The 26,360-nt window shown below is 43.9% G+C and overlaps 1 protein-coding gene and 1 long non-coding RNA gene across 4 annotated transcripts in view; one reads left to right on the forward strand and one right to left on the reverse strand.

Moving 5' to 3' along the window:
* Positions 1 to 26,360, forward strand: part of LOC145513504 (uncharacterized) — a 251,480-nt gene that overhangs the window by 33,984 nt on the left and 191,136 nt on the right. The gene's annotated exons all lie outside the window — the stretch shown is intronic.
* LIPC (lipase C, hepatic type) overlaps positions 1 to 26,360 on the reverse strand; it is a 180,914-nt gene that overhangs the window by 28,238 nt on the left and 126,316 nt on the right. For both annotated transcript variants that reach the window (XM_081510075.1, XM_081510076.1), the window contains one exon: positions 1,454 to 1,641. In XM_081510075.1, coding sequence (XP_081366201.1) covers positions 1,454 to 1,641 — 188 coding nt within the window. The remainder of the gene's footprint in view (positions 1 to 1,453; positions 1,642 to 26,360) is intronic.

Here is a 26,360-nt window from a genome sequence, read left to right on the forward strand (position 1 = left end):
AATATTGGAGTGGGTTGCCATTCCCTCCTCCAGGGGATCTTCCTGACCCAGGAATTGAACCCATGTCTCTTATGTCTCCTGCTTTGGCTGGTGGGTTCTTCACCACTAGCGCCACCTGGGAAGCCCTAGGATGGGGCTCCTTTAAATCCTAGGAGGAAGGTGCTGGCAGCCTACAAGAGCCCCTGTGCTTTTCTGGGATGGCAATAGCAGACACCCCACCTTGCGGCTACACCCACATGGCATCATGTGGTTCACAGTACCCCATTAGGCCAGATGTGGGGTCTGTTCTGTTCATGTGGAGGGTATGAGTGAATACATATTGAAAGACTGGTGGTGGGCAGATGGGCTCATTTTTCTCTCTTAAGGCAGGATGGATGGGGGTCTCAAGAGTAGTTTTCAAAGAGATGGTAGGGAAAGGTTTTCAAGTCATGAAATAGACCCCAAATCTCTGCAGGTTTCACAGTGTGAACCAAGCTTCAAATTGTGGGTGGCCTAGAAACCAGTTAGGCAGAATTTCTTCTTGGAAACATTTGTTTGACTTCAATCATTACCCACAATATTCTTTTCCCTCTTCTTCCACAGTAATAGAATTTTAGCATCACTGAAAAGCTACACTTTCTCTAAGAGGATACATATCTCAGCCACCTTTCCATCTAGGTATATGGCCAATGGATGTAATTGGAAGCATTTCAGAGATGCTTCTGGGAAGCTAACCTAAAAAAACACACTTGTATATCAAAAGCCAGTGGATGAATTGTATTGTTTCAAGTAATACCTCAATACAGTTGTTTTTAAACAATCCTACTTTTTGACTTTTTTTGTGTATACCTTTTACTACCTTGTGCTACCTGGGATGCAGATGTGATAGCTAGTGCTCTAGCTGCTATCTTGGATTATGAGGATGAGGACCATACTCTAAGGATGGCACTATAGTGAGCAGGAATGAGCTGGGTACTTGAGGACTTCATTGACTAAAGCTCTTTATTAGTTTTGGATGGCATACATCTGGACTGTTGTATGAAATGGAAAAAAAAATTATCTGAACTACTGCCAATTTGGGTTTCTGTTATCTGCAGCTGAATTTAACCCTTACAGATAGAACATCTCATTGGGAGACTGTGTCTCCTCTCAACTCTTGAGAAACATGCAGATTCACCTTCATGAACTGCAGTGTCTTATGGGTGCTTATGTGCTGTGTGACCTCTTTGAGCCACATTTTATTATATGAAATGTGGAGATAATTATACTTCCCCTGCCCTGCTTACTCATGAAATTGAGATAATCAATGAGATAATGCGTGGGGAAGCACTTGGAAAATTAGAATGTACTTTACAAATATTATGCATGGAGTTGTTATCACCAGCTCCCTATCTCTTTATTAAAATTGAACACACTAGGGAGGGGAAAAAAAAAGTAAAAGCAGAGAGAAAAAAGGCGTGTCAGCACTTCCTACCAACCACCCGTGGACTATCATCACCAGCGGCAGCGAGGAGTTGAAGCCACACTGCTGTAACGTGTGTGAGTGATTGAGCCGAATCTGACAGCCCTTATCGGTTTCTCCTCTAAAGAGCAGAAATCTGGTTCTTGTCTCCTGCGACATTTCATTTGTTTCAGCAGCTCGAGATCTCCTTCCAAATGACTCTGGAAAATAAAATTGGGGACAATGCTTCACCTGGCATCTGTTTCACCTCTGCCAGTTCCAGGACAACCCCAAAGTTTCTAAGAGCACTAGGCAGTAAGGTTGCTGCAAGGTGCTGGAGGTAGGCACGGGCTGTGGCTTTGGGGAACCCAAGGAGCATTTTATTTCCAGCACAATGGCCATTCCGTTCCTGGGAGACGATGGAGGGTGACCTAGGAGGACCCCACACAGAGATGGAGAGGTCCAAATCCTCCATCCTGCCATCCCAGTGACCATAGGATCAGCCAGTCAGACCCTAAACTAACTCTAGGTCAGTGGGAAGATGGAAAAAGCAACTGGGACTGAGTTCAGAGAGGATAAGTGTTTCACTCCAAATCATGATGCCAATAAGTGGTAGGATTTTGGACCCAGTATCTCTGACTCCAATTCCCCACATCCCTATGCCAAGGAGAGCATCTTAGTTAGACAACACTATGCATTCTCTCATGTGGCTCAGCCTGTTCTCACATGTAGTCTTGCATGGACCAGGTAGGATGCGGGTGGGGAGGACTACAAAGGGAGTGATGAATTGTGCTGAGGGGGAGCGGCATTCAGGGAGGGCTTTGCAGGGGGAGTGATGCTGATACTGGCCTGGAGGGTTGAATGAGGGCTTGTGTGTCTGTATGGGCAGGTGAAAGGAGCCTTCTGAGAGGGAACAGCTGAGGAAGGACTCAGAGCCATGAGACCTTGTGGGTATAAGGAGGCAGAAGACTGGGCAGCCAGAGTTTATGGGCCCTTGGGACACTGAGACTTTATGCTCTAGATGATAAGATGCTGCTAAAGATTTTTTCAGTAGAAATGGATAAATGAATATCCATTTGGAATCTTTCAAAGATTGTGGGAGGGTGAGGTAGGGAGAAAAAGACTCTTTTTAAGATTATACCTTCTGTTGTTTTCCTGAAAGGCCTTCTAGCTTCTCTTTTGGGGGAGCCTCACCCTGACTCTGAGCCACTTTGTGGAGGGTGAGCAGTCTTCCAACATCTGTCAAGACCATAATGTTGGTCAGAGACACGACCCTGTGATCAGGAGTGGAGTGGAGCCTGAGGGAGGGGCTGTGGTCCCAAGGTGTGGCACCCCAGGAAGGGTGACATCTTTTCTGCCAAGATCAGGAATCAGACCAAGAGCCGGGGAGGATGTTCCCACAGCCCCTACCAGCTGAGGGGGGGGCTCCGCTGTGGCTGAGGGGCGAACACAAGGCCATACCAGCAGCTTTGGTCAGTGAACTCAGTTCAGCCCAGTTGCTGAGAACCCTGATCATTCCTTCTGAGCACAAAGTCGTTCAGGCTTCTCAAACAATAAGTCTTGGGCTTTTGGTTTCCGGGGACAGCAGGACAGAAAGATGATGAAACGACAAAGAGCAAGGAGAGGTATTAATGAAACCAATTTTCCTACCCAAAGGTTATTAATTTGAAAGGTTATTAATTCCAAGCAAAGGGCGATGATTTTTCACAATGATGACAGAATGAAATGCATCATATTTTATTAAAAGAAGAAGTGAGGGAGAATCTGAATAACTTCTCTGAGATAATGAAGAAAATTTCTGGCACCGAGAGTGACTTTCCCAAGCTCACAGACTGAGCTTGTCCTCATTCATGCAAGCGTAATCCCAGATGGTGCTCCCATCTCTTTGCATGCGCTGCTCCCCTGGCCTCTGTGTCAGAAGCCAGGGTGTCATCTTACATTATTTTAGCAGCTATTTGATCAGTCCAAAGCTTCAGGTTCCCAGATATCCCTAGAATCCAGTGCCTTAGCTCAGGCTCATACTGTTTCTTGCTTGGTTTATTGCCACAGCTTCCTAAATGGTCTCTCTCTGGTTAGTCTCACCTCCCTCCCTCACACTGCTGCTCAAAGTCTCTTTCTAGAACAAAAATGACTGTTATACCTGTCAGTCACTCTAAGATTCTTGGTATTGCAGCCAAGGCCATCACCTGAATGACAACCCTGATCCCTCAAATTTTCCCCTCTCTACGCTCTCCTGCTGTCCCAGACTGCCTGCAGTTCCCCCATTGCCATTTCACTTCCCTGCACCTTTGCACTCTCACTTCCCTCTCTGCTATTCCTCTGTGACCTCTGGTCCATCTGTTACAATGTTACTCAAACATCACCCCCTCCAGGAAGCCTCCTCCTCTGCTGCTGCTGCTGCCGCTAAGTCGCTTCAGTCGTGTCCGACTCTGTGCGACCCCATAGACGGCAGCCCACCAGGCTCCGCCGTCCCTGGGATTCTCCAGGCAAGAATACTGGAGTGGATTGCCATTTCCTTCTCCAGTGCATGAAAGGGAAAAGTGAAAGTGAAGTCGCTCAGTCGTGTCCGACTCTTAGCGACCCCATGGACTATAGCCTACCAGGCTCCTCCGTCCACGGGATTTCCCAGGCAAGAGTACTGGAGTGGGGTGCCATTGCCTTCTCCGAGCCTCCTCCTCTAGCCAGAGGTAATTACTGCCTCTGCTGCCAGCACCTTACTGGGTCCCTGATCCTAAGGTCAATTGTTTGTCTCCATGCATGCTGTTTTCTCCGCCAGGCTGTGAACTCATGGAGAACAGACCTGAGGTTTCTCAGTAACTGCTTAGTGTGTGATGTGATATTCTGTGGGGTCCAGGTCTCAGTTCAAAGGCTATCATTCGATTTGTCAGCCATTTATGCATGGGACTCAAGGTAACTAATTTTCTTTTATCCAGTGATTGAATAGCTTTATCTTCCTTCATTTCAGGATGGGTGACTTGAATGCTAAAAAGACTATACAAAATAAAATGGGGATAGATATAATACCCATCTTGTGAAGTCATTGCAAGGATTAAAAAAGCTAATATTTGTAAAGACCTTAGAATAATGCCTGGCACATAATTAGCACTCATGTAAGGGTATGTTGCTAAAATAAATGTGGCTCAGAGCCTCCAGCATCTTGTATTTTTGATCCATGGAATTCTTTCTATTAAAGTTTATCCCAGTTGCCCTCGTAGGACCAATTCTGTCTTGTGTGTATTTACTCTGGATTTAGCTGGGCGAATCAGTTCTGGCCCCAGTGCCTGGGACTTTGAAGCTGTTCAGGAGAGTCTCAGGGAAAAGCAATTGTTAGATGGAAAGGCTCATAAACACCTGGACTGGGCTGGTCTTTCCCTTTTCTTCCTTGGAGCTTGGCTCTCTTTCAGCATGTGTGTGAGTGAGGAAGTTGTATATATATTAATTCATTCATTTAGTTTCTCAACAAGTACTTATTAAGCATATATTATTATATTCTGCCCTGGGCCCTCTCTAGATACTAGTTTTTGGCAAGCAGGGCCTGATGTCTGTGTTTCAGGAGTCCCCAGTCCAGTGGGAAAAGCAAGAGTGAGAATCAGCCATCGCTTATGGTTGCTGTGAGTACTGCAGTGGAAGGACACCTTGTGTAGGGGCCTTAGGGAAGATGCCAAAAGAAAATGAGGCATCAGTTGAGTCTGGAAGGATGAAAGATTCTTTTTTCCTTTTTGCTATTCTTTTTTTAAAATTTATTTTTAATTGGAGGATGATTGCTTTACAATGTTGTATTGGCTTTTGCCATACAACAACTTGAATCAGCTGTAAGTATACATATGTCCCCTTCCTTCTAAGTCATCCCATTCCATCTCCACTGCCATCCCATTCCTCTAGGTCATCACAGAGCACTGGGTTGAGCTCCATGTGTTATATAGCAAGTTATCACTAGCTATCTGTTTTACATATGGTAATGTGTACATTTCAGTGCTACTCTCTCAATTGGCCCCACGCTTACCTTTCCTCGTGTGTCCACAAGTCTGTTCTCTATGTATATGTCTCTATTCCTGCTCTGCAAATAGGTAGGATGAAAGATTCTTTAGGCACTCACATGTAGGAGAAATTGTTGAAGAAAAAGGGGCTCTGGTGCCTAAAAAAAATCAGATTTAGAGGAGGACCTGAGTATTGAAGGGCTGCTGTGGGGCAGAGGGCCTAGAATTCTTTTGTGCAGCTCCAGGAGACAGAAACAGAGTCAATGGGTGGGCATGACACGGAAGGAAAATTTTACCTTTAAGTGGTTTCTAAAAATTCATAGTTGAAGAAATTAGGACAAAAAGAAAGGTGGCGAAACAACTAACAGAAATGTTAATAGATTAGCAAGCTAAACTGCACGCTCTGTGATTGTACAAGATTGCAGAAGACGGGGCACAGATTTTCTACTGAGCTTCCTATTGGCCAAATCAAAGAGGGAAATAGCAGTTACAGAATTCATGCTGTCCAGTTGCTCACACTTTCTTGGTTCTGAAACCTGAGATGGTTTTCCTGTGGGTTATTGTATAAAGAGGCCACTGCATGAGGCAGGGGTCATTGTCTTGAATACCATTCCTATGACATATATAGGAGCAAGCTTTATGTGGTTGACTCTGAGATGCATTGCAATCCTCAATGGAAGCAACACCCACAGTATGAAAAATAGCATAAGTCACAGTGAGTCTCTGTAAGGCTCTTTGCTCTAACCCAGCAGCAGTCCTATGACTGAAGGAGACAAGGGCTACCTCAGGTCGCATTTTGGGTGGAAGGAGTAGAGCTTCAGTGCCTAAGCATCTGAGCCTCCTTGGAAGCAGAATCTCAAGGACCCCTTCATAGAACACCTACAACACTGGAGCAACCTCAGGCAAGCCACAGCTTCAAGGATGCACTCAGTTCAGTTCACTTCAGTCATTCAGTCATGTCTGACTCTTTACGACCTCATGGACTGTGGCATGACAGGCTTCCCTGTCCGTCACCAACTTCCAGAGCTTACTCAAACTCATGTCCATTGCGTCAGTGATGCCATCCAACCATCTCGTCCTCTGTCATCCCCTTCTTCTGCCTTCAATCTTTCCCAGCATCAGGGTCTTTTCCAAGGAGTCAGTTCTTTGCATCAGGGGGCCAAAGTATTGGAGTTTCAGCTTCAGCATCAGTCCTTCCAATAAATGTTCAGGACTGATTTCCTTTAGGATGGACTGGTTGGATCTCCTTGCAGTCCAAGGGACTCTCAAGTGTCTTCTCCAACACCACAGTTCAAAAGTATCAATTCTTTGGCGCTCAGCTTTCTTTATAGCCTAACTCTCACATCCATACATGACTACTGGAAAAACCATAGCTTTGACTAGACTGACCTTTGTTGGTCAAGTAATGTCTCTGCTTTTTAATATGCTGTCTAGGTTGGTCATAGCTTTTCTCCCAAGGAGCAAGCATCTTTCAGTTTCATGGCTGCAGTCACCATCTGCAGTAATTTTGGAGCCCCCCAAAATAAAGTCTGTCACTGTTTCCATTGTTTCCGCATCTATTTGCCATGAAGTGATGGGACCAGATGCCATGACCTTAGTATTCTGAATGTTGAGCTTTAAGCCAACTTTTTCACTCTCTTCTTTCACTTTCATCAAGAGGCTCTTTAGTTCTTCTTCATTTTCTGCCATAAGGTGGTGTCATCTGCATATCTGAGGTTATTGATATTTCTCCTGGCAATCTTGATTTCAACTTGTGCTTCATCAAGCCCGGCATTTCACATGATGTACTCTGCGTATAAGTTAAATAAGCAGGATGACAATATACAGCCTTGATGTATTCCTTTTCCTATTTGGAACCAGTCTGTTGTTCCATGTCCAGTTCTAACTGTTGCTTCTTGACCTGCATACAGATTTCTCAGGAGGCAAGTCAGGTGGTCTGGTATTCCCTTCTATCTAAGAATTTTCCACAGCTTGTGATTCACACACTCAAAGGTTTTGGCTTAGTCAATAAAGCAGAAGTAGACGTTTTTTCTGGAACTCTCTTGCTTTTTCGATGATTCAGCAGATGTTGGCAATTTGATCTCTGGTTCCTCTGCTTTTTCTAAATCTAGCTTGAATGTCTGGAAGTTCACAGTTGACATACTGTTGAAGCCTGGCTTGGAGAATTTTGAGCATTACTTTGCTAGCGAGTGAGATGAGTGCAGTTGTGAGGTAGTTTGAACATTCTTTGGCATTGCGTTTCTTTGGGATTGGAATGAAAACTGATCTTTTCCAGTCCTGTGGCCACTGCTGAGTTTTCCCAATTTGCTGACATATTGAGTGCAGCACTTTCACAGCATCGTCTTTCAGGATTTGAAATAGTTCAACTGGAATTCCATCACCTCCACTAGCTTTGTTTGTAATGATGCTTCCTAAGACCCACTTGACTTCACATTCCAGGATGTCTGGCTCTAGGTGAATGATCACACCATTGTGGTTATCTGGGTCATAAAGATCTTTTTTGTGTATTTCTTCTGTGTATTCTTGCCACCTCTTCTTAATATCTTCTGCTTCTACTAGGTCCATACCGTTTCTGTCCTTTATTGTGCTCATCTTTACATGAAATAGTCCCTTGGTTTCTCTGATTTTCTTGAAGAGATCTCTAGTCTTTCCCATTCTATTGTTTTCCTCTATTTCTTTGCACTGATCGCTGAGGTAGGCTTTCTTATCTCTCCTTGCCATTCTTTGGAACTCTGCATTCAACTGGGTATATCTTTCCTTTTCTCCTTTGCCTTTAGCTTCTCTTTTTTTCTCAGAAAAAGAAATGCAAAATGGTTGTCTGACCAGGCCTTACAAATAGCTGAGAAAGGATGCACTACTATGACTCAAACCCAGAAGTATACCAAAAGTCTTTCTCCTAGGCATTGACCCTGAACATAAGCAGCTCTTGACTGGGCTTCTTTGCCTGAAGACCTTTTGACACTACAGACTGAGTGAGGCCAAACTGGATGTATTTTCTTTCCTTCCAACTCATTCTTCTTCTTTCCTTTCTACATTTTGTGGTTCATGACACCATCAGTTGTCCATGCTTCTGCTCAAACTAGAAAGTTTAAGAGCTGTCCTGAAATACCTCCTCTGTCCCTTTGGTGATCCATTAGAGTCACCAAATTCAGAGGACACAGTCTCAGGATTATTTTATTTGCTCCCTGCCAACCCTCACAGTAGTTTTTGTATTAGTTGTCATATTGTAATAGACTCTTAACTGTTTTTTATTTTGTTTTTTTGTGGAATTAATACATGTTCACTGTAGACAAACAATCTGAAAAATGCTGAAATGAATAATCTCATTACTCAGAAAAACACACAAGTAATTTTTGGAGTATTGTATTTCCTTCCAACTTTTTCTTATAGAGGTATTTGTTCCATAGATGTTTATTTGGAGTGTCTATAGTTGAGATCATATGATGTGAAAGGTTTTCTTAAATTAATTAATTAATTTTTTGCTTGTGCTGGGTCTTCATTGTGGTATGTGGGCTTCTCATTGCAGCGGCCTCTCTTGTTGCAGAGCGTGGGCTCTAGGGCAAGAGGGCTTCAGTAGTTGTGGCTATTGGGACCTGTGTTTGTGGGGTTCAATCATCATGGCACACAGGCTTCATTGCCCTGTGGCATGTGGGATCTTCCCCTACCAGGGATTGAACCCATGTCCCTTGCATTGGCAGGTGGGCCCTTAACCACTGGACCACCAGGGAAGTCCTGTGAATGGCTTTATATCCCTTTTTACTCATCATGATAATTTTCTTACAGCATTAAAAATTCTTTAGAAATATGCTTAGAAAGTAGCACTGTTTGTTTCATTATTGTGGGACATTTAGGTTGTTTCCAGTTTACTTTTTTTGTTCCTGTTACTAACAATGTTCTGCTGACCATCTGTATACATAAATCTTTGTCTGAATCTATAAGTATTGTTTTAGTAAAGATTCCCCAGTGGAGGGACTTCCCTACACTCCCAATGCTAAGATCCTGCACTCCCAATGCTCGGGTTCAATCCCTTGTCAGGGATCTAGATCCACATACTGCAATTAAGAGTTCGTATGCTGCAGCTAAAGATCCCACATGCTACAACTAAAGATCCAGCATGCTGCAACTAAAACCTGGAGCAGCCAAATAAATTTAAAAAAGGAAAAAAAAAGATTCCCCAAAGTAGAATCATTGGCTTCTTAGGTGTGATCTTATTTATATCTCTTTATATAGGACTATGCATCCAAATTGATATTCAGCACTTTTTAAAGCTAATATTTATTGAATGCCTTCTCTGTGTCAGGCACTTTTTCAACTGTCTTGTTTGTATGAACTCATTTCAGCCTCACAACTCATGAGTAAATGGTTAGGAAATTCAATGATTTCTTTACGTGTGAAGAAATTTGTCCTCAGTATATTGGATAGGAACTTTTCCTTCTTCAGGCATGTCTTCTGAAATCGTCATTTTCTCGTGTCTTTAGAACAGATAAAGACACACCGGTGATAAGCTGGGGATGAGGTTGTAGTTTTGAGAGGGAGAATGTTAACTAAGGCAGACAGTCAAAGCTTTCTGAGGGAGTCAGCCCCTGTAACCTGGAAAGCAAGCTGACGGGCTGGAGAGGCTCGGGGTTGTCTCCCTGAAACAGTGGGTTCCTGGAGCAGCAAACAGCTTCAGAATTAGTCAGAAGGAGAAGCTGGGTGCAGCCACTACAGTTCTAATATTATTTGTCTTACAGCAAGTGATTTCTCTGTTCCTAAGTCAGCCCCCAGGTTTGAACGTTACTAAAATTTCATATAAGAGTTAATTCTTTCATTTTTTTTTTTTTCGGTGGGGGGAAGGACATTGTTAGGTGGATGACTGCTGGCAACTGAGCTGGCTTAGAGCAGAACCTAGGATTCTACAGTAAAAAGCCCTGATAGGAGTCAGGATCTGTCTTCTGCCTGTGGTGCCTGGGCTGGGTGATTCTGCTCCCTTCCATGTTTGTCGAGCACCTCGTGTATATTGGCTGGTGTTGAGGACATATGTGCGTAAGATGGGAGCCGCAGGGATTAATATGCCCCTCCCCTGCCACAGAGTTGTTTGTGAAATTTCTTCACATTCATTATTTAAATGGCTAACTCTGTATCTGTGTGTTGTGTGTGTGTGTGTGTGTGTGTGTGCGCGCGCAAGATTTCACTTGGTTAACATACTGAAAATACTCCCAGGCCTGGGGCTAGTGGGAGGGGTTCTCTGGAAGACCTTGACTTCATGATTACCCTGAACATCCTCTGGGCCATATCCTCTGCTTAGGATGGAACAAACCTATGAGATGAATGTAGCCACAGCTCTGCCCCTGGATGCTGTGGTCAGACCTGCGATCTGTACATGGGCAACACTGACTTCAGAATTTCTAGGACAACAGCAGTTTGGAAAAACCTGAATGAGAATGTTTTCGCTGCTGCGCCTTTCCAGATTCAGCTTCTGTTGCTGATCTTTGATGACAAGCAGATTCTGCCCAAGGCTTCTCCTTCTGCCCAAGGTGTGAAGAGTGCTTCTCTCACTCCTGCCATCTTGAATTTTGCAATGACCTAAATATCCCACGTTCCATTTACTTAATATCTTAAAAATATTTCTGTGCCTGAATTTCTCAGTTTAGTTACTGATATAGTAGTTATATAGCACAGTGCAATTACTCATCTTTGTAGCATCCCCCAGCTAATGTGACACCCCAGCATCACTGCACTGTAATATTGAACCCAAAGGACCCCAGGCATAAATTGCTCCTATGAGGTACTTGATATGTATGGGGTAACTTTTCAGGTCATTAGAATATTGTCTTTTTTATTTTTTAATTCAACTTTTAAAAATTTTATTTTTTATTGAAGTGTAGTTAAATTACAGTGTTGTCTTAATTACTGCTGTACAGCAAAGTGATCAGTTATACATATATTTTTTTCATATTCTTTTCCATCATGGTTTATCACAGGATATTGAATATATTTCCCTGTAGAATATTGTTTTGAACTCAGCAGGCATTCCTAAGTTTGCCTTGAATGAATTTATTTTATATTGGGTAGGCCAAAAAGGTTGTTAGAGTTTTTCTGTTACATCATATTGAAAAATCTGAACAAACATTTTGGCCAACTCTATAGCTGGTCTTCAAAAAGCTTTGGGATCTAGAGCTGCTGAAGTAATTTATTACCTTTTAGAGGTTGCCATCTTCCCATCCTCTTCTGCATTCCTGTTTCACCTGTTCTTTTTGAGTCTTTGTTTTTGCTTTCTATTCTTCACCATTTTCTTGTCATGTAAGATGATGAGATGAGAGATGGAAGGAAAGCTTTTTTCACAAGTCTGATGTATTCTGTTTTCTTTGTCTATTCTGCCTGATTTTGCTGGCTATCCTGTAGTCTCAGACTACAGCTTCTCCTTTTGTGGATTCCAGGAAAGAAAGTAAATAGAGGCTGTGTTTTCCTGCTGGAAAGTTTTCTTTTTTTCCCCTTCCAAACTTTCTTCTTAGCCTGTACTTCCTTGGAACTATGGCTTGAATCAGATTTTTTTTTTTTTCTTTCAAGAAATCTGATTATGAAAGAGTATGCCATTCAGAAAATCTGTCCATTTGTACTGCAATCCTCTGGGGATAATGGGGCTTACTTCCCTAAAGTGGTTCCAAGGTCACGGGCGTATTTCACTCCAGATTGGTTTGAGGTAGGGTAGCCAATTATTCTGTCAAACCAGGGTGAGTTGGCCACCTTATTTAGCTCAAGGGCAATTGAGTGAAGAGAGAAAAGGTGATAAAAATTGCTCTCCCTGTTGATGATCATTCTGAGAGTTTCTGTATAACAGCCTGGTCTTTGCTTTTGGGTAACTTATATCCAGGTGAGAAAAGAAGAGAGATTACTGGCTTCTTTCTAATCTAGCCCCATGGACAGAAGAGACCCAAGATGAACCCCATCCTGTACGTGGCTTGTGACTGCACAGAGAGACCTCGTGCTGTGGAGAGATTATGAAGAGTTTAGCAGTCTGGGCTCTGGACTCAGATGACCCAGCTCTGCTGTTTGCTAGCTGCATGGCCTTGGGTTATTTACTTAACCTCTTTGTACCTCCCTTATAAAATGGGACTAGCAGTTGTTAGTCCTATCTTATGACAAAGGAGCCTGGTGGGCTATAGTCCATGGGGTTGCAAGAGTTGGACTCAACTTTTTCAACTTAATGACTAAACCACCACCACCACCACCACCGAAGTAATCTCTTAGTCCTAATCTCACCCTTAAGATTATTGTGAGTTATGGATTAAAATATATTGTTTTAAAACAATTTGAAGGAAAGATTTATGGATTTCCTCTCAGTAATGCTAAGGGTTGATGCGTCGTCTGTTCTCAGTCACAAGACCACATAATCAAAGGAAGAATAGATTCAGCTTGGAAAATTTATGTTTACTTATTGACAAAGGGGTCAGCTCATTTTTGTGGAGGGGTGTTTTTCAAAGGTAGGAGTATCAACACTTCTACTAGGCCATATTTCAACATAAATAAAATCAGGAGATTATACTTGATAAAGGTGAATGGCTTTAACCATTATAAATTAGCCTCAAACTTTTGTCCTGGAATGAATCCTGAGAAAGATTTTTGAGAACTTTCTAGACATAGAAAGCTCATAATGTGTGAATCTCAGGGGTGTGTTGATGCCAATTGTGTGCACCTTTTCTCAACTCTCCATGTTCAGGGACTTAATATTGGTAGTTTGAAATTGGCCGTATGGGAAAATTTACACCATGGAAGTTGGCTACATTTCAAGGTGTATGTGTGTGTGTGTGTGTGTGTGTGTGTGTGTGTGTTTTGAGAGAACATCAGTTAAAAAACAAGCTCACCACTAGGTGAGATCTTAGTCCACACAGCTTGAGTAACAAGCAGCACATTACTTTATTTTCTTTTGATCAGCTTAAATGAGGCATTGAGTCCCTATGCTGTGTGGTTTGGGTGGAGTCCATTTATCCCAATTTTGTGCGAAGGACTCTCTGAACTAGTAATTTTTTATATCCGGTCCAACTGCTAAGAAGTCCAGTCCCATTTCACACAGTCCCTTCAGAAATTCCACTTTTGGGGGTTGTACTTTAGGGATGGGCAGCCCTGTGAGGCAGGGGGCACCACGCCACCTTCTCCCTTAAGAGTGTCATGGACTCTCTGGTTGGGTTCTTGCTGCCTGGGGACACACCAGCCCTTATCCTCTCCCAGTCAGGGAGTTAAGCATCCTTTCACTTTCTCATCTTTTGGGAATACTTAGAGTTATCTTTTTGATGAGTTTAGGTTTTTACAAAAGATAGGAACATATGTTAGACTCAAGTGGCTCATGCTCTCAGTCCTGAAAATACCCCTAGGAACTTCCCTGGCTATCCAGTGGTTAAGACCTGAGCTTTCACTGTAGGGGGCGTGGGTTTGATCCCTGGTCGGGGATCTAGGATCCCACATACCTCGAGGCATGCCCCCTCCAAAAACATTAAAAAACCTCTAAACTAAGGAATGGTGGTGCTAGGAAAATAAATTCAAAATAATAATATCTCAATAAATTGTTCTAGTATATAAAGATGAGGAAGTTGAGACTCAGAGAGGCAAACTGACCTGTCTGAGATTATAGAGCTAGTTAAGGACAAAGAGGCAGAGAAAGCAATGGCACCCACTCCAGTACTCTTGCCTGGAGAATCCCACGGACGGAGGAGCCTGGTAGGCTGCAGTCCATGGGGTCGCACAGAGTCTGACACGACTGAAACAACTTAGCAGCAGCAGCAGCAAGGACAAAGAGGAGATTGAAGACAGGGCTTCTGCCCCCAGTCCAGCTTCTTCCCACAATAACACTCCTCTTCAGAGGAGACCCAGGTAATCTCTGTTAGACTGCCTCTGCACTGTCCACTGCTGATGGTCATGCAGGCGGTCAAGGTTTGCTGAGTGTTTGCTACGTGTCTGATACCTTCCTGGCCTCACGCATACTTTATCTTCCTTTGTACCTGCTCAGGTGTGCCAGTGCCGCATCTACCCTTGTATTCTCAGCTCCACAGGAAGAGCAGACCCAGGGTGGCTTTTCCAAACAAACCTTGGGCCGGTAGTTTAAACAGAAAAAGAGAACACAAATCCTTCTTCCCTGATTTGGCTTCCCAGTGGCATGGCTTTGGTGTTCTATTCATTCACTTCTTCACTTTACTCATTCATTCTTTCTACCAACACTTCCATAGTACCTACTCTGTGCCAGGCATTTTCCCACAAATGAAACTTGCCTTCAGCTAAATTGTTTCTGGAGCAAGTATTGAGTTTTCTTTCCTATTCTTTAAAAAGCGTATTTGTTGCACAAAAGTGGTGTAACAGTAGAAAACAAGTTTTAAAAAATAGACTCACATTCTCATCACCCTAATCGACTTTTTTATTTTTCCATGTTTCTATTCTATAATCAGAAGCAAATAACATTTTTAATGTAACTGTGCAGATATAACTGCTTTTTGATTTTTAAAATTTCACATTATGTAATAAACATCTTTCCATATCCCTACAGTATTCATACTCATCATTTTTAAAGGCTGAGTAATATTCCACCGAGGGAATGCTTTGTAATTTATGTATACATTTCCCAATCTGAGACAAGCACTGTGTTTTTAGCTTTTCACCTTTTAACAGAGCTGCAATGAACTTCACACAGAGAGCTTTTTTTTCAAATAGTTATTCCCATGAGGATGAATTACCCGGTGTAGGATTACTTGGTTAAATGGTGGGATCCTTTTGCTGACACCGGAGCTGAAGCGATCTTACAAGTCTCCCACGGGTGTAATTGTAATTATTACCCACCCAGAGAATCCATAAAACCCAAAGTTCTCATTAAGGTGTGATGGGGGTGCTGGAGGAATTGGTAAGGCTGGTTAAAGGGCTATTTATGCAGCTATCACTTACTTTTTGCTGATAACTTGGAATTCTATATTTTATCCCATCCTCATAACACCTCTGTGAGTAGATGCTGTTGCCAATGAACCTGGGTCTCAGAGAAGATAAGTATCTTGACCAAGTTCACACAGGAAGTAGTTGAGTTGAGCCTCATTCTGAGAGTGGCTCCTTTATTTATTTGGCTGTGATGGGTCTTAGTTGTATCATGTGGGATCTTTTATTGTGGTACACAGACTCTCTAGTTGCAGCACCTGGGCTGTCTAGTCACGGCTCACAGGCTTAGTTGCTCTGCGGCATGTGGGATCTTAGTTCCCTGACCAGGGATTGAACCCATGCACTGCAAGGTGGACTCTCAACCACTGGTCCACCAGGGAAGTCCCCAGAGAGTAGCTCTCTTGTACACTAGGAAGTTAAATTACCCACTGGGACAGACCCATAAATCTCCTTTGCTAGGCCTTTCAGCACCACATGGGAGGCTTGCCAGCCACGAAGTCCCTGAAATCAGTCTTCACAGTTGCATTGCTATGGTCTAGAGTGTGGATGTGTTGAATTGTGTTTATGGTGACGCAGAAGAGAGCTCAGAGTCTGACATGAAGCTATTTCACATGAGATAAGCAACTGAACATGTTCTTGTTTGGACCTCTCCATCTGTTGTATAGACAATGTGGCTTTAGACACAGAACTGTCTCACTTATATTTAACTACTGGTGGACTATGTGTGTTGGCAGATCTCCATAGGTCCTGGTTTCTCATTAACTCATCCTGCTTGACCTTGAGCAAGTCATTTAATTTTCTAGACCTTGGTGTCCTCATCTGGAAAATGAGGACATAGGACCAGCCAGCTCTGAGATCTCCATGGTGGTATAGTGAGATGTCCTTGGCATTTTGAGTTCACCTGGACCAGGGTTCTAGTCCTGGCTTTTCCCCAAAACCAGTTGGGCCTCAGTTTCCACCTCTGGAAAACCAGAAGGTTGGGAGGAGCTTTCAGGGTCCCTCTGGTTCTGAGATGTGTGACTCCTAAGACTGCCCTATCTCTGACTTTCGGTAAATAAAAGATGCCAGAGTTTTTGAGACCAGAACTAATCAGGCAAAAAGAAAAGGGAGAGTCAGAACAGGGGTGACCTGGGGACACCTGAAGCTGTTCTCACAGGAATGCTGGCTTCTCCTGCCCTGGAATCTGAGCCTGACGCTTTGCAAAGATAAACACTTGCAGCATGAGGAAAGCATTAAGCACTAACTTGGTCAGACAGCCCCAGGGTTACTCTGTAAGGCAAAAGCAAACCATGGGTGGGGGAAGGTAAGCTGAAGCACATGGGATAGAAAATCCTAAAGACTCCATCAAAAAACTAATAAATGAATTCAGTAGAGTTTCAAGATACAAAATCATCATACAAAAATCAGTTGCATTTGTATACACTAACAATGAACTAATCTGAAAACAAAAGCAAACCAGTCTTATTGTTCGATACAATCCCTATCAAAATACCCAAGGCATTTTTCACAGAAATAAAAAACGTTCTAGAGCTTATGTTGTTGTTGTTCAGTCACTAAGTTGTGTCCAGCTCTTTGCGACCCCATGGACTGCAGCGTGCCAGGCTATCTCCTGGAGTTTGCTCAGATTCATGTTCATTGAGTCAGTGATGCTATATAACCATCTCATCCTCTGTTGCCCCCTTCTCCTTTTGCCTTCAGTATTTCCCAGCATCAGGGTCTTTTCCAGTGCATCAGCTCTTAGCATCTGAAACTCATATAGAACCACAAAAGAACCTGAATAGCCAAAGCAATCTTGAGAAGCAATGAAGCTTGAGGCATCATGCATCCTGATTTCAAACTATATTATAAAACTATAGTAATCAAAACAGTATGGTGTTGGTATAAAAGTAGATACATAGACCAATGAACAGAATTAAAAACCCAGAGATAAACCGACATATGTATACCTTTACTGACCTTGGGCTTAGGGGCCCTTGACTTCAGCTATTGAACAAGTCAGGGCATTAGGCTCCTTCCCATGAGGTCTTCAGTGGTCTGAAAGAGTAAAGGTAGTGCCATAGGGAGCTTCCCATGTGGGCAGCTTCCTCTCTGGTAGGACAGGGCTCAGCAAATGGCAAACTGCTTGGCATTGTGGGGAGCCCAAGTGTGAGGAATTCTATGGATAAAAGCCTACCTAGAGCATGAAAGCCAGGCAGAGAAGTAAGTTCTGGTACCCAGAGGACTCAGCTGGCTCAGCGTTGGAAAGGGTGGGTGGAGAGGGTGCGAGAGGAAAGCAGTTGCGTCTCAGTCAGGAAGCTTCTTTTCAGGACCTCTCCGAGGCCTTTCAGAGAATGACACATCCCCAGCAGCCAGGCCATCTGGGCTGGTGCTCTTGGAGTGCTGGGAGCAAGGATATTTTAGATGTGTCAAAAGTGACGAATGTTGGAAAGTGCCATCGGCATCTCTGGGAACTTGCACTTCACACTGCCAGCTGAGATGTGCCAGGCTTTTTGGAAGCAATTGAACTCTGGAGGAAATTGGGATGTTTTTTAAAGCAGGCAGCTTCTGCTTGCCATCTCGGATGTGGGTGGCAAATGAAGTGGGCTCTTCAAGTGGACACAGAACCACGAAATCAGTGAGGATGGAGCTGGCATGTGTGAGTGCCTGAGGTCTTGGCAGAAAGCAGTGGCATTCAGGAAGGAGCAGAAGCATAAAGAAACAGAAGGGCACAAACAGGGGCCTTGGATTGGAGTTGGTAGGGCTCGCTGCCCACACCACTGGGGCTGCAAGACTGGCCTATGAAGTGCTGTCCACCAGGACCGAGCAGGGGGAGCAGCCAGACCCTGTTGGAGGCTGGAGGTGAGCTTGGGGCCTTTGCCCAGCTCAAGGCTGAAACAAGGCTCCAGTGTGTCTGGATTTGAAAACTTCCCAGGGAACATGTTACTAGAATTCCACATCTACCCTGTAGATAATGCATTCTCAGAGGAGGATATCTTGCTATTCTGTTTTCAGTATGACCTTGTTTTGTATGTAGTGTTACTGGTTCTCTGCATCTGCAGGGAGTTGGCTCATTCCAGGCTTTTTGGGGAGCTGAGGGGTGGAGGAAGCTGAGGTGGTGACCACTCAGGACCATAACCTGCCAGAAGAAGGAGGGTGGGATCACCCCATAAGGGGCTGCCATCAGGCCTGTAGGACTAGGCTTAGGCAGGTCCTGAGGAGGAAGGACAGTAGGGAGGAGATGTCTTGGATGTGCACCACTGGGGTCCTGGGAGTGGTGATGCAGAAACAGCCCAGCCTGTCTATCTTCTGCAGAAGGATAATTGGGGCGTGTGGGGAAAGCAACAGGGATGCATGGGGAAGCTTGTTGCAGCTGTACCTACCCCCAGGTGTTCTCCAGAGAAGACCCAAAACCTCTCTTTTCTGATTATTGTCTTCTGCTTTTCCCCAGGACTCCCACAACCAGGAGAGAAGGGAGGTAGAGTTCACGGTCATCTTTGTCATCAATGCTTAGACTTCTTATATAACCTGCTCAAGTTGTCAAGGACTGAACTTCACTTTCCACCTCCTACCTCCAGCCAGTTTTTGCTGACATCCTCATCCTGCTCCTGTGCGCCCCTTGTTCCAGGCACCTTCTTACTCCCTGAGTCATCTCCCCCTTCTCCCTCCTCTTTTTTCTCCTCCTGTCATCAGCAACTGCAGCTCACTGCAGCAGTAATCCATGGGCTTCTACCTGGCACTTCCATCCTTTTCTGTCCACACTGTGCTGCCAAACACTGCCCCAGCCCCAGCTGCTCAGAAGCCCCCGGTAACCCTGCCATCTCCTACCTCCGTGACTTCACTCTCATGGTTCCCTCTGCTGGGATTTCTCTCTCCCCTTCTTCCACTTCAGCCCTCACCTTGGAAGGAATGAGAATGTGTGCTTTAGGGTTGAAGCTTCCAGAAACATCTGACAACTGGTCAGGAGAGGGGCCCCTTCTTTGTGCTACCCAGACCCCTGTGCAGACCTTGAGGAAGGGATTTTTTGTCTTCTTTCTGACTTTGACTAGGCTTTGAGTAGTACATGCCTTGGGCTTCCCAGGTGGCTCAGTGGAAGAGAACCCACTTGCCAAGCTGGAGATGTGAGTTCGATCCCTGGGTCAGGAAGATCCCTAGAGAAAAAAATGGCAACCTACTCCAGTATTCATGTCTGGGAAATCCCATGGACAGAGGAGGCTGATGGGCTACAGTGCATAGGGTTGTGAAAGAGATGGACATGACTTAGCAACTAAACAACAACAACAGTACATGCCTTAGGCATCTGTATGCTCTAAGCACCTGTGTTCATAAGGCTGCTGCCCAGGTTGGTATTTGCTGAACTGAATTATCAGGATAATTTCAATTTTCTGCTCTTCCTAGGGAAAGATGTGTCACAGTCAGCCAACAGTGGGAGAAGGAGGGAGGTAAAGGCAGGGACTCCACACCGTGTCCCTTCTAATACTAGTAGTGCCCTTCTGGTGGTCAAGAGCTGTTCAACTACTAACACAGTCATCCTCACCTGTGTCTACTCTCTAGCAATGAGCTGGGAAAAAAGGCACTAGTAGATAAGAAGAAAGTTCCAGACATTCTTTGGAATCATAAATAGTCCTTCGTTCTGTCTTCAACTCAAAGTCCTCCAGATCCCAAATCATCTCTTTCTCTCTCCCCTCCTCTTTTGCCATTCCTCATTTATTTCAAGCCTCACAATTCAGTTTTCAAAAACTGCCTTTGTGAAGCCTGTTCTCATATGGAAATTTGTTGAGATATTAATAGGGGTTGTGGGGGAAAGAGTTCTGTAGTCAAATAAATTTGGGAGATGTGGTATTGAGCAACATAATCAGGCTTCCTGCTGGCCAGAGACGTTAAGATGCTACTTCCTGTGCATTTAATCTCTAGAAGGGACAAATGGTATGCTGTGATTCTCAAACTCGATTACAGTTGACCTTTGAACAATGTGGGGGATTGGGGTGCCAACACCCTGTGCAGTGGAAACTCTGTGTCCTGCTATCTCTGCCTCAAAAACAAAGGAGGAGATAAATGACTCACCCAGGAGCAGGAAGCTGAAGCAGTTTAGATAGAATCAGGACTCAAATCCTAGATCTTTTGAGTCCATATTGTGATCTCTAATTGAACACAAACTTTCCCCCATACTTAGTTAATTTAAAGATCTGTAAAATAAGTATAGGTACTATATTAATGGGAAAAAATTGACATGTAAGTGGACTTGCACAGTTCAAGCCCATTTAATGAAGATCGGTGTTGTTTAAGCATCAACTGTGCTTTGGAGTAGGGGTAAGTCGCCCCTGTCCCCTGCCCCCATACCTTTTTGTGGCCGAACATTTCTGGGACTGATATCTCATGCGACACACTGGAGGAAATTCCGTTTGAGAAGTGTTTTCCGTCGTGCCTGTATCCTGTAGAGCCGCACGCACACTCATCTGTGTTTGGAAGCTGCTCTGGCTTCCCTGGTGGCTCAGCAGTAAAGAATTTGCCTGCAATGCAGGAGACCCAGGTTCGGTCCCTGGGTCAGGAAGACCCCTTGGAGAAGGAAATGGCAACCCACTGCCGTATTCTTGCGTGGAAATCCCACGGACAGATGAACCTGGTGGGCTATAGTCCATGGGGTTGTACAAGAGTTGGACATGAGTGAGTGACAACAACAAGCTACTCTAGTGAAAGCAAGGGAAATACCTGCCTTGTGATGGTTGTTAACCTGAGGCGCTATGAGGGACATGGCCAAGTCCTGGTATCCCTGGTAACTGATGAGCCAACCTGAAATCAACTCCCCTACAGATGGCAACCTACTCTTCTTGTGGCTGTTGAGTTGCTAAGTCCTGTCTCTTTTGCGACGCCATGGACTGTAGCCTACCAGGCTCCACAATCCATGGGATTTTCCAGGCAAGAGTATTGGAGTGGGTTGCCATTTCCTTCTCCAGGGGATCTTCCTGATCCAGGGGTCGAACCCACGTCTCCTGCTTGGCAGGAGGATTGTTTACTGCTGAGTCACCAGAGAAGCCCAGCCTCCTTCTCTCCTGAGTAGCAAACATTGCTGCCTTGTCTTGTCTGTTGTGGGCTGTACACAGTGTAGGTATTGTTCCAGGACTTGCAGGCCTGTGAGGCACAGCCCAACAGAAAGGTGTAATGGTCTTCTCAGACGTTGGTTATGGGTTGTGATGCTAGAACGTGAGAAGCACACAACATCTGTTGCAATCATTGCTATGATATTCCCATCACTTAGAAGTGACCGCTGTCCTTAATTTTTTGGTGTATTTCCTTCCAGCTTTTTCCATGCAGATATGTCATATAGGATTTTACTTATGTGTTTTCTTAAAGTCCAGAGGGTCTGTGAATTAAAATTGTATAATAAATAGAAAGGAGGACCCTTTAGAAAACCTGGTATTTTACCTGGCTGAGAAATGACTTTTAAAAAAAAGACCAAATGTAATGGTTTTTAAATTGTGTTCCTAGGATCCTAAGCCCAAGGGCCCTGTGGAGGTACTTTGGGGGCTGCTGTGGCGGGGTGGGGAGGGGATGCAGAATTTGAGAGGGTAGGTTCCTGATGTCCACCTCTGTTTTAACCCAAACAACACTGCTTTCAGGTTTTGATTTTGTTTTTTTTGGGAAGTCTTGTTTTTAGGAGGACTTCCATGGCTAACATATGTTCATAAACCACAATCACTCACCTTAGAGATTAAAACAAAACAAAAACTGTGGTGCAGAAAGGTTAAAACACATATAAATCACTCATGCATCTGGATAATGGATCCAGCATCCAAGTTTCCTGACACACCATTGAATGCTCTTTCTACATAGTCTTGTGTTTATTTCCTATGGATTGAACCTCTTTTCAAAGAGAAGAATAAAAGATAGCAAGAGCAAATAGTGACAAGGATATTGGGGTAAATCTACCAAGAAACAGCTGGGGAAAGGTACAGAGCGATCCCACCTGCTCCTCATTTCATCTGTTTCACAGCAGTTCTTCTAATGCAAGCCCTGAAAACGTAAAGAAATGGATGATAAGAGCCAGGGCTGCTTCTGCCAAGAATAACTCATAAGGGGACACAGTACAATACCCCTGTCTCCAGTGGAATGAACTATTTGATCAGAAATGCTGTGTTCTGTAAATATTCAGTCTGTTGATGAAGATCTCTGTAGACAGGGGCAGAGCCTAAGTACGCCTCCTGAGAGAATTCGGGAGGAGCTAAACAAGACAGGATAATGGCAGATGTGTCTGTCTGTCTTGATGACCGGGGTGGGGGTACCTACAAAGGAAAGGGATTAATTGAGTTGTCGTGCCTCAACCACGTGGACCACTCTGTGTTCAGTGCAGTGACAGGGTGGAAGGAGGGGACAACAGAGGGGCCTAGAAGCACCTCTCCTTTTTTTTTTTTCAGTTTATTAAAAAATTATTTTTTATTTTGTACTGAAGTTTAGCCAATTAACATTGTTATGATTTTTTCAAGTGAACAGCAAAGGGACTCAGACATATGTATATGTGCATCTACTCTCCTCCAAACTCCCCTCCCATCCAGGCTGCCACATAACATTGAGTGGAGTTAGTTCCATGCAGAAGCACCTCTCCTAATCCTTAGCTTTGCCTGCTGGTTAGAAGTGTGGTCTCTTTAATTATAATGATGCTAATATTCACTGTGTACTTGTACCCCACACAGTTTACTGACCTCTCACAAAACCCTCTGAGGTAGGAGAGTCCTCTTAAAACCCAGGCAGTCTGGCTCCAGAGTGGACATTCTTTATGGAGGTGATAAAGCTTATCTATTTATCTGAAGTATAATTCATGCACAGTAAGGTGCACAAATTTTAAATGTAGACCTCTGAGTTTCTACCTCTGTTTATAACCTTGTAGCCACCACCTAGAGCAAGACAGAACATTTCCATTTCCAGATGGTCCTCTGAAATCTGTCTCCAGGTAATACCACTGCAGACTTAGTCACTCTTCTGACTTCTGTCACCAGAGATTATTGTTGCCTGTTCTTGTACTTCATGTAAGTGGGTTCATACAGCATGTGCTTTTTTTATGCCTAACTTCACTCACTCAATAATATGTGTTGTTCATCCACGGTGTTGCCTGAACAGAGCCTGCATCATAACTATAATACTATGTCATACCGCCTCTGGTCAGGTTAACTAATTCTGTGTTGCCTCCTGGAAATGTCTCCTTGGAAAGGAGTTAGGGCCACTCAGAGTTAGCTGAGCCTCAAGGGGTGGGGAATGAGAACACAAGAGCTTAACTTCAGGATATGGCCAAGAAGAGAACCTTTTAGCTAACTCCCAGGTGCTGAACAATTCTCAGTACCTCACTGCCGGGTTCCAGGTCCCAGACTCATTGGATAAGCACAAGTTCCTCTTTTGCTTTTCTGTCTCTCCTTTTACAGAACAAACTTTGTCCCCAACACCCCCTCAGTCACGTGCACAGCATTCTTAGGCATCATTTAAGACAGTCCTTTTCAACTGAGGGGTACTATTTTTGGTCTCCCTTTCCCCTCTCCCCTAATGGGGACACTAGATGATATGGTAGCATTTAGAGATATTGTTGGTTGTCAAGAGTAGGAGTGGAGGTGCTACTGGTATCTAGTGAGTGGGGGCCAGTGGTGCTGCTAAATATCCTACAGTGCACAAGATAGTGCCCTCCACCCTCACATCTGAAAAGAATTCTCCAGCCCCGAATGTCAATGGAGCTGCAGTGGAGAAACCCTGGTCTAGGATCCACACGAAATCTGGAGGAGGTTTTCTAATACAGGGAGAGAAGAAGCAGGGCATAATGGGAAGAGTTCTCGACCTAGAGTTAGAAGACCCTAGAAGTTCAGGGTCTTACTCTGTCACCACATAGCCGTCTAACCTCATTCACACCATTGAGGCTCACTTTCCTCATCTTTTGCTGGGAACTGTGCTGTCAGCCTCTCTTGCTTACAGCCTTTTTGCTGGATCAGGTGAGAATGTCAATGAAATCACTTTGAAATGCTTACATGTTATTAGTTTATTGGACTGTGACAGTAAATCCAGCCTATGGATGTTTTTGTATCTAGTGTCAGTGCGAGAATATGTTCAGCAGGGTTTCTGTCTTCCTGTGTTCAGTTTCCAGGGTCATAGCCTCATTCTCACATCTGTGTGGGAAAGGAGCTCACACACAAAGGGTGTTTCCTGGAACTGTGGGCAGGGCTTCAAACATCCCTGCTGTTCTCTAGGCTGCAGTTCTCAAACTGGAACTTACAGTCTGCAAATTCTCTTTTAAAATCTTGTGAGACTTCTAAAGGGGTTTGCTTCAGAAAAGAAAGGTATTTTTAGGGTTGAATCTTGGATTTGATTTTGTCACATAAGAGGCTGAGGGTTATAGGCCCTTCTGGGTGAGGATGTGGAATGTTATGACAATACTGGTTTGATAGAATATTGTTCAGCTGAGTGTGCTCTGTCATGTAATGTAGAGAGGAGTACAGCTCTCAGAGAGTGAGAGGCAAGAGGCCTGGGGCTTGTGCCAAAGAAATGTTAGGTCTTTATTAAAACATCAGGGAACTTTGCTTTATTAAAACATCAGGGAACTTTCCTTTTTTAATAGGATGAGGTGAGGTAGTGAACAATTCTACTTAAATATGGTGCTGAAGGGAGACTTTAGTGTGGTAATGGATAGTGTGGGACATGGTATTTTGAAGTTGTTAATAACATCAGCAGTCTTGTTAAGAATCTTAATACAGAGTTGAGGTTGGTTGAATGGTTTTAAGAGAGCCAGCCTAAATTCTAGTATTCATAAGTGTATACCAAAGGAGTTCTGCTGTCGGCCAAGATGGAATAAGAATTCAGGTCTCAAATCTAAAGCTATAAATATACAAAATAATGTGTAAGTACAAAGCTCAAATACATGGCTATGGTGACTGCTCTGGAACATTTTTGCTTGTTTTCAAAGGTTGAGAACTTGACCTACAGGTTTTCAGGGCAATTTGTACTTTTATATGGAGGTGAGACTGTGAATTATCATCTTTGGTTGTTTTCAGTGATATAGATTAGTGTGTATGACAAGGATATCGTGTTTCTGAAGGAATATAAATTAAAAACTGGTTTACATTCACAAACATTAATATTTTATGACTATAATATATTTTGAACTCTTAAATATAAAATGACTAAAAACACAGCAATATTGTCACATATGGGTTATATGCTAACTCTGAAACATACTTGAGAAAAACAGCTGAATTGTCTTGATTATTAATATATGTGAAGTGAAAGCCACTCAGTTGTGTCTGACTCTTTGCGACCCCATGGACGGTAGCCCCCCAGGCTCCTCTGTCCATGAAATTCTCCAGGCAAGAATGCTGGAGTGGGTTGCCATTCCCTTCTTCAGGGGATCTTCCCAATACAGGGATCAAACTTGGTTTCCCTGTATTCTTTACTGTCTGAGCCACCATGGAAACCCAGCATTAATTTATGGTGTGCATTAAAAAAAAAAAAAAGAATTCAGATTGACTTTCTCACCTTATAACAACTGGGCATAGTATAATTAAAGAGTTTTCAAATACTTGGATGTAAGCATATGACAGAGAGGGGAGATGAATGCAGAGAGCTCAACCATTTTGCAACATAAATAGAGTTTTCATCTCACAGGCCCCTCCCAGTGGAGGGGGTGAGAAAGCTGGGAGGCAATTCTGAGGCAGTTTGAGTTTATGGAGAAGAGTGCTAGGAGGGGAGAGCTCTAGAGAGCTGCAGAGGGCCTCCCTTTAGTCCTCAGCTGATAGAGATTAGCACAGGCATGTGAGGAATCTATGTAAGGCTGGAAAAGAACCAGCAGAAAGGATCAAGGGGAACAGTTCCCTGGCACTCACAGAGGCTGGGAGGAGTTGTATTCCACCAGCAGAGGTGAAAAAAACATGTAAACATAAGGCATTGACTAAATTATTCACTTCCCAGTTATCACTTCCTGGGATTCCCCTGGTGGCTCAGTGGTTAAGAAACCACCTTTCAATGTAGGAGACATGGGTTTGATCCCTGGTTGGAGGATTAGGATCCCAACCTCACAGCTAAGCCTGTGCCACAGTGAAAGATCCCACATGAGGCATTAAAGATCCTGC

The sequence above is a fragment of the Giraffa tippelskirchi genome, chromosome 7, assembly GCF_054371585.1.
Source record: "Giraffa tippelskirchi isolate mGirTip1 chromosome 7, T2T-mGirTip1v1.2.pri, whole genome shotgun sequence".
NCBI classification, from domain to species: domain Eukaryota; kingdom Metazoa; phylum Chordata; class Mammalia; order Artiodactyla; family Giraffidae; genus Giraffa; species Giraffa tippelskirchi.